General features: G+C 62.8%; 1 protein-coding gene across 3 annotated transcripts; it reads left to right on the forward strand.

The window, feature by feature from the left end:
- Nucleotides 1–1,520: 1,520 nt before the first annotated feature.
- Nucleotides 1,521–7,086, forward strand: SSR2 (signal sequence receptor subunit 2). Of its 3 annotated transcripts, none has more exons than XM_059413697.1 (6): nt 1,521–1,627; nt 1,992–2,146; nt 2,976–3,074; nt 4,133–4,241; nt 5,917–5,994; nt 6,546–7,086. In XM_059413697.1, the coding sequence occupies exons 1-6, from the start codon at nt 1,619–1,621 to the stop codon at nt 6,654–6,656; spliced, it is 561 nt and encodes a 186-aa protein (XP_059269680.1). In that variant the 5' UTR covers nt 1,521–1,618; the 3' UTR covers nt 6,657–7,086. The 3 variants fall into 3 exon arrangements, with proteins under 3 accessions (XP_059269680.1, XP_059269679.1, XP_059269678.1); XM_059413696.1 differs by lacking the exon at nt 6,546–7,086 and adding an exon at nt 6,208–6,288 and having other exon boundaries at nt 1,545–1,627; nt 1,929–2,146; XM_059413695.1 differs by having other exon boundaries at nt 1,550–1,627; nt 1,929–2,146.

The raw sequence follows: 7,086 nt of genomic DNA on the forward strand, positions 1-7,086 counted from the left end.
GGACTCAACCAGAAGGGGCACAGGCAGAAGGGTCAGTGTATAAATGGGCAAAGGAAGGATGGAGACATTTCCGTCCGGGATCCAGAGTGGCTATTGGTAGGGAATGTCCACGGCGTGTGCTGAAGATATATTCCTTTTGTGTCCAGCTGAGTTCGAGAAACAAGGACATCCACACTTGGTATTTCTCCAAGCCTGGAGAAATTGCCATGAAAACAATGCTTTGAAAAGGGGGAAAAAAAAAAAAGTCCCTCAATCAACAAGGATTTTTTTTAAAAGATTTTATTTGTTTATTTGTGAGAGAGAGCGAGAGAGAAAGAGCGAGCACAGGCAGGCAGAGGCAGAGGGAGAAGCTGGCTTCCCCTCCAAGCAGGGGCCCGACCTGGGACTCAATCCCAAGACGCTGGAATCATGACCTGAGCCGAAGGCAGCCGCTTAACCAGCTGAGCCACCCAGGCGCCCCAGACTTTTTTTTTTTTTTTTAGATTTTATTTATTGGACAGACAGAGATCACAAGCAGGCAGAGAGAGAGTTGGAAGCAGACTCCCCGCTGAGCAGAGAGCCCGATGCGGGACTCGATCCCAGGACCCTGGGATCATGACCTGAGCGAAGGCAGAGGCTTAACCCACGGGGGCCCCGGCGGGGAGTCCGGGAGCACCTCCTTCGCGCGCAGCAGCACGGCGGGACCGCGGGCCGAGCGCGGGGGACAAACAGCGTGTCCTCATGAAGACGGAGACCAGGGGCAGGACGGTCAAGGCCAGCGCTGGAAGGAGCGACGGCGTCGGGCAGAGCCGGGGCAGCCTGCGGGGCCGGGACGCAGAGTTCGCCCGAACGAAGGCGGAAAACGTGCGTTTCTCCGCAGCAAGGAGGCTCCTCGGCCCCCCGCGGACCCGGGGCAGCGCGGGCGCAGGAACGGCGTCCCGAGGGCAGACGCGCCGCCCGCAGACCCCGACCGCGCAGCGCTGTGGTCGGCCGCGCCCGCACCGGCCGCGACCTGCACGCCCGGGACGCCGGGTCTCGTCCCGGAGCCGAGCGCGGGGACAGAAGTGACCGCCGTGAGGGCGCGCGCCAGCCGCAGCCCTGAGCCCCCGGTTCCCGACGCGGAGCCCCGGACACCCTCCCCGGAGCGCGGCCTGCGGGGTCGGCCCGGAGGAGCCCAGACGCGCGCGCCCTGCGAGAACACGGCCGCGGGGCTCCCGGCGGCCGCGGCGAGGCCACCACTGCCCTTCCCGGCCCTCGAAGGCTCGAGAAGCTCGGGGCCCGGCGCCTTCCGGGACGCAGGGGGAACCCCGTCGGTCGCCGGGAAGCAGAAGGGAGGCCGGCAGCCCGGGGGGGGGAGGAGCCTCCCCTGGCTCGGGGTTCGCCGGCGCCCGCGACGCCGCAGACTGCGGACCCAGCCGCAGGGCACGTGCGCCGGGGCGGCCGCGCGCGGGGGCGCAGGCCCGCTCGGGTCCCCAGCCCTGCGGGGCGCCGCAGAGCCAGAGGCGGGGCCGGGCCCCGGAACTACAACTCCCAGGAGGCATCGCGCGAAGCACCGCGATTTCCGGGCCGAGGTCACTTCCGGCCTCCGGGCTGCTGACGCTCTCTTCCGGTCTCGGTGGCCCACGGAAAGGCCGGTGGGATGCGCACGGTGAGTGCCGAGCCCGGGGGTGCGGGCGGGGCGCCTCCCGGGTCCGCGCGGTGGCGGCGGCGGGGTTCCTCAGCCGCGGCCGGGACGGGAGGGACGCACTGGCGGGGGAGCCCTAACCCGCAGGGACCCACGGAAAGGAGGTGGGGGCCCGGGCAGGGCGTGGGGAGGGCCCCGTGGGGCTGGGCGGAGGCCGCCTGTGCGGGGGTCCCCGGCACCCCCACCCGCCGACGGCAGGAGGGCGGTAGGGCTGGGAGGTGGGCGATCGCGGCGTGTGGCTCAGCCCTGCTGGGTGCTGGGGAAGGGGCTGCCAGGACGGCGGTGCGCTGCGTGCGGGCTGACCGCCCACGGGCGTCTTCCCGCGAAGATGAGGCTGCTGGCGTCCGTGCTGTTGGCCCTCTGTGCTGTCGGTCATGCGGAGGAAGGAGCGCGGCTGCTGGCCTCCAAGTCGCTGCTGAACAGATACGCCGTGGAGGGGCGAGACCTGACCTTGCAGTACAACATCTACAACGTCGGCTCCAGGTGAGGGGCCCGGGCGCTGCGGGCCCGCCCTTGTCCTTCCCCGCCGGCCGGAGCCTGCGGGGGACCTGCAGCCACAGGGGTCAGCACGGAGGGAGCGCTGCTGGACCCATTCGCCCAGGCTCCCAGAAACCGCTCCGCTGGTCGGGGCTGGGGGAGTCTCGGGTGGGGAGGAGGGAAGCGGAGGAGGAGCCCCGTCCTTCGCCCTGGGCTTGCGGGGCTCAGCTTCCTTCCTGCCATTAACCTGTACGCACCTGTGCGGCCTTGTTAAACTCCTGTTTGCGTCCGTTCTCTCTTCCAAGTGTGTCTTGCTCGGTCGACACTCTGTCCCCTCTGTCCGTGTGACACACGTACACATAGAAGGTGATGGGCCCGTTCCTTCCGTGGTGCTTCTCGGCCAGAGAATCCAGTCCGTGACCCGGATTCTCCGGTGCGGCAAACCCAGCTTACTGTGTGACTCGTGCCTGGCTTGGTAGTTCTGATTTTTGGGACAAGTGGGCAGATTTAATTGGTGATTACTTTTTTTAAAGATTTTACTTATTTGACAGAGAGAGAACGGGAGAGAGGGAACACAAGCAGGGGGAGTGGGAGAGGGAAAAGCAGGCTTCCCGCCGGGCAGGGAGCCCGATGCAGGGCTAGATCCCTGGAATCCCAGGTGCCCCAAGAGTTTATAGTTAAGTAATCTCTCCACCCAGCAAGGGACTTGGACGCAGAACCCCAAGATCAGGAGTCCTGTGCTCCCACGACCGAGCCAGCGGGGCGCCGCCAGTTGCCGGTTACTGTACTTCTGGGTCCGTTGCTTACTAAGCTCTCTTGTCCCTCCGTTGCGCAGCGCTGCGTTGGACGTGGAGTTATCTGATGATTCCTTCCCTCCCGAGGACTTCGGCATTGTCTCCGGAATGCTCAACGTCAAGTGGGACCGGATTGCCCCGTATCCTTGACGCTGGGTGGTGAAGGCTGGTGTTGGGGAAGACACGGACACAGCAAGGTCACTTCACATAGTCTGGCTGCGCGTGGCCGTTCTGTCACCTCTGCTGAAGAGACGGGACAGTAGAAAATGGAGTGTGATCGAGGGGAGACCTGGGGAAGGAGGGTCCTCGAGGTCCGGTTGTAAGGTGCTATAGCACGCTGTCTGCGGAACAGGGGGACATTTAGGAGGCTGTTTGTGGCTGGACGAGGGTATTTAAGCTGCTTTAACGGGAAGGTCAGTTGAGAGCTAGCTCGGAGCCCCAGGGGGCCTCCTAAAGATACTTCTTGCCCAGTGGGTCTCTTTCTGGCCTCCACCAGTTAGTTTCCGAGTGGGATTAGGTAAAACTCTTCCCCGTGAATGAAAGTATTTAGATTTTCTGGTGAGGGTAAGCGTTCTTTCTTTTTCTTTTCTTTTCTTTTTTCTTTCTTTCTTTCTTTCTTTTTTTTTTTTAAGATTTTATTGATTTATTTGAGAGGGAAACACAGCGAGAGAGGGAACACGAGCAGGGGGAGTGGGAGCCGGAGAAGCAGACTCCCCACCCAGCAGGGAGCCCGATGCCGGGCTCGATCCCAGGACCCTGGAATCATGACCTGAGCTGAAGGCAGAGGCTTAACAACTGAGCCACCCAGGCGCCCCTCGTTCTTTCTTTCTTGTTTGTTTGTTTTGTTTTGTATTTTCAGTCCTCCCTCAGTTAGTCAGTGAAAGAATTTCTGTGGAAATGACTTTTCCAGTCATCGTATGTGTTGCTTTGAACGCTGACTTCAGAAACCCCAGGACCAAGTCCAGCTTGAACCTGCGTGTTGCGTGTCCCGGAGACCCTTGCGCTGGGCTGGGACGACATCCTGTCACGCCCCACGTTTCAGGCCTAGAGAACGGTCTGTGTTGATTACTCCCGCGGAGGATTGCAGGCATGAAGCCCCCCGTGTGGGCCCCCCTTTCTGTGGACGGTGCGTCCGGCCTCCACGGTGAAAGGGCCTTTCACCAGCGGCATCTCCTTGCTTCCTTGACGGTCGGGCCAGCGCTAGCAACGTCTCCCACACCGTGGTCCTGCGCCCGCTCAAGGCCGGCTATTTCAACTTTACCTCGGCCACTGTGACCTACCTGGCCCAGGAGGACGGGCCCGTCGTGGTAAGTTGCCCAAACCTTAGCTGGACGGGCCTAGATCTGCCTTTAGAAACTTGCAGAGACGCGCCAAGGCAGCCGCCGCACTCAGGATGGTGAGAAAGCCCGGAGGCTGCGTGCCGGCGGTCTCCAACTGGAAAGCTCCAGAATGAAGCAGTTGAGATGGTGGGACAGGAGAACCGCGGCCTCGCCTCCTCATTCTCCCCCCCCCCCCCCCCGTTTTGCTTTTAACCTGGACGGCGCTGCTTGCCGCGTGGTGGGCGCTCGTGGGTCGCCCGGGCCCCTCCCGTCCCACCGCTGCGTCCGCCTTTCCCTTGCCTCGACCGCTCCTGCCGCGGACGCTCTACTGGTGTAGCTGGTCTCTGCCTCCAGCTTTCCGGCCCATTCCGCCCGCCGCGCCCTCTCTCGTTCTCATGCGCTCTCTGTGGGAAGGGACCCCCCTCCCAAGGCCCAGGTGTGGACAGCATCCCCTCGTTTCTGTCTTCTGCTCTTACACCCCCGGCTCTGTCCTGCTCAGTCTCTCAGCAAGTGTTTGCTGACTGCATAGAAGTTTCTCGAGCTCTGATGGCCTCCCTGACCGGAAAGTATGGTTGTCTGCTGTCTCCGAGCCTCGTTTGCTTACGTGTAGGTCTTCAGCCGCTCCCGCTCCCAGTGCAGTGGTAAACTCCTTGAGGCTGGGAACTACCTTTGTGTTAGATGACTCTCTTTCTCACGTACAATAGAAAATAAATAGCGAATTGTCCCTCCGTCGGCTGTTGAGAAGGTCAGCAGACACAGCCCCGGCAGCGTGCTGGGATCTAGGGAACAGCCGGGAGGTGGGGACGCGGTCTCCGGCCGGAGTTTATGAGGCCTCCGACAAGACGCTGTGGCTGGGCTGCCGGCTCCACGGCGAGTGTGCAGCCCCAGAGGCGCTCGGGTCCGCCGCTCGGGTCAGCCGGACGAAGCAAACAGCCTCTGACGCTCACTGCACTTTGTAAATTTTTTTTTTTTTTTTTTTAAACCAAGACGTGGGACCATATTCTTGCAAACCTCACTCAGTTTTCACATTCTGGGTCCTTTCTGCTTTCAGAACCGGCCCCAGGACTCTGGTTCTACCTGGTATTTGATAGGTTAAGAGACACCGGAGAGACACAGGCTGTTTGCAGTGTGCTCCGGCGCCCAGCTGTGCTCCAGGGCGGGAATGCTCCTGGTCCCGGCCCCCCGGCCCGTTGCAGTTGGCTGAGGCGGCCCCGGCCCCCTGTCCCGTGTGCAGTTGGGTGAGGCTCCGTGGTCCGCCAGATGCCCGTCAGGTCGCAGGAGCCTCCTGTCCGTTGTGAGGTGGGGAAGAGCATTTCCGCTGGAGGAGCAGGGAGCCACGGCCAAGGGCAGTGCCTTCCGTCCCACACCTCGTCCTGCAGACGGGCCGAGACAAAGAGGAAGGATTTGGTCTAACTCAGCCGCTCGCCTGGCCTGCCCCGTTGAGGACAGGCTCCTCGTGTGTCCCCTGGCTCCCGGCGGACTCCTTGTCGGCATGCTGAGCATCGGGCAGCTCCCTCGTTCAGAAGCGTTCCCGCATCTTCTGGATGCTCTCTTGCGCCTCGGGGAACCGAGAATGTCAAGCTTTGGCTTGGGTCGGCCGGGGCTGCCGGTCCTCCCGGGAGGCGGCCTAGGACCTGCGCTGACGCCCGTCCTGTCCTTTCAGATCGGCTTCACCAGCGCCCCTGGACAGGGAGGAATCCTGGCCCAGCGCGAGTTTGATAGGAGGTTCTCCCCGCATTTCGTAAGCTCCGCGCTGTCCTCTCCCTCTCTCCCTGGGTCCCTTTCGGTTGTGGGACCTCCGGGTCTCCTCAGAAGGTCGTTCGGTTCTCGTCACACCTGCTTTCTCAGGTCTGACTCAGCCACCACCGAGTGTCCTCACTGAGCCGTGATTCGAGACTCTTGGCCATGGGATGACCGTGGCCAGAACCAAAAAATGGCCCTTTTCCCTGTGCAGCCTCGAGTCAAGTCCCATCTTGGGAGTCCTGGGTCTGTTTTGAGGTTTACAAGAACAAGTGTGTAGACTCCCAGCGTTGCAGAGCACTGGGAAGGTAGAGTGGGAGCACTAGTGGTCTAGAGAAGCTTCTCGTCCATTCTGGGTCGGGTCAGGCAGGGCCTGGGGCTCCATAGCTTGGAAGATAGGTGGGTCTGGAGAGAGCCCTTCCTGCCAGGAGCAGTCGGAGGCGCCTCTGCCGGGCTCGGCCGAACGGGCGCTCCCTCCCCCGCCGCCTCCTTCCCGGCCCTGCCGTGGCCTCGCTCAGACTCGTGAACAAGGGCCTCTGTCGTCCTCCACAGCTGGACTGGGCAGCCTTCGGGGTCATGACGCTGCCCTCCATCGGCGTCCCCCTGCTGCTGTGGTACTCCAGCAAGAGGAAGTACGACACTCCCAAGACCAAGAAGAACTGAGGCCTTCCTCGGGCCGCCCTGCCAGGGGGTCCGGGGGCTTTCCAGGCGCCGGAGGGTCTCTCGAGTGCAGCCTCTTGGCCCCCAGCCCTGCCACCTTCTGGATCCTGCCTGCTCAACCAGAGTGCGGGACCAGGCCGCGGGTCTGTGAAAGCCGCCTCGCTCCGTCCCGACGCCATGTGGCGGGAACGCCTCGGGCAGGGAGCCTTGAGGGCCCTTGGTGCCCCTGCGGGCCGCGGTGTGAACTCTGAGGGGCGCAGGAGGGGGCACCCCGGAGACTGCCTGACTCGACCTCCTTCCCGTACCGGCCCCTCTCGGAAGAGGCAGGAAGACCGGACGAGGGCTGAGGGACACTCCGAGGCTCCCCAGTCTCTGTTCTGGGTCGGGGGGCGCTGACCAAGTGGGGTTTTCTAATAAAAACCTGCCACGCTGA

This window comes from Mustela nigripes, chromosome 10 (assembly GCF_022355385.1).
Source record: "Mustela nigripes isolate SB6536 chromosome 10, MUSNIG.SB6536, whole genome shotgun sequence".
Taxonomy (NCBI): Eukaryota; Metazoa; Chordata; class Mammalia; order Carnivora; family Mustelidae; genus Mustela; species Mustela nigripes.

Excerpts from the sequence above, each read along its gene's own strand:
- SSR2 (XM_059413695.1), top strand. Across the intron at positions 2,147-2,975 it reads ATCTACAACGTCGGCTCCAG|CGCTGCGTTGGACGTGGAGT; the intron begins GTGAGGGGCCCG and ends TCCGTTGCGCAG. Across the intron at positions 3,075-4,132 it reads AAGTGGGACCGGATTGCCCC|CGCTAGCAACGTCTCCCACA; the intron begins GTATCCTTGACG and ends CGGTCGGGCCAG.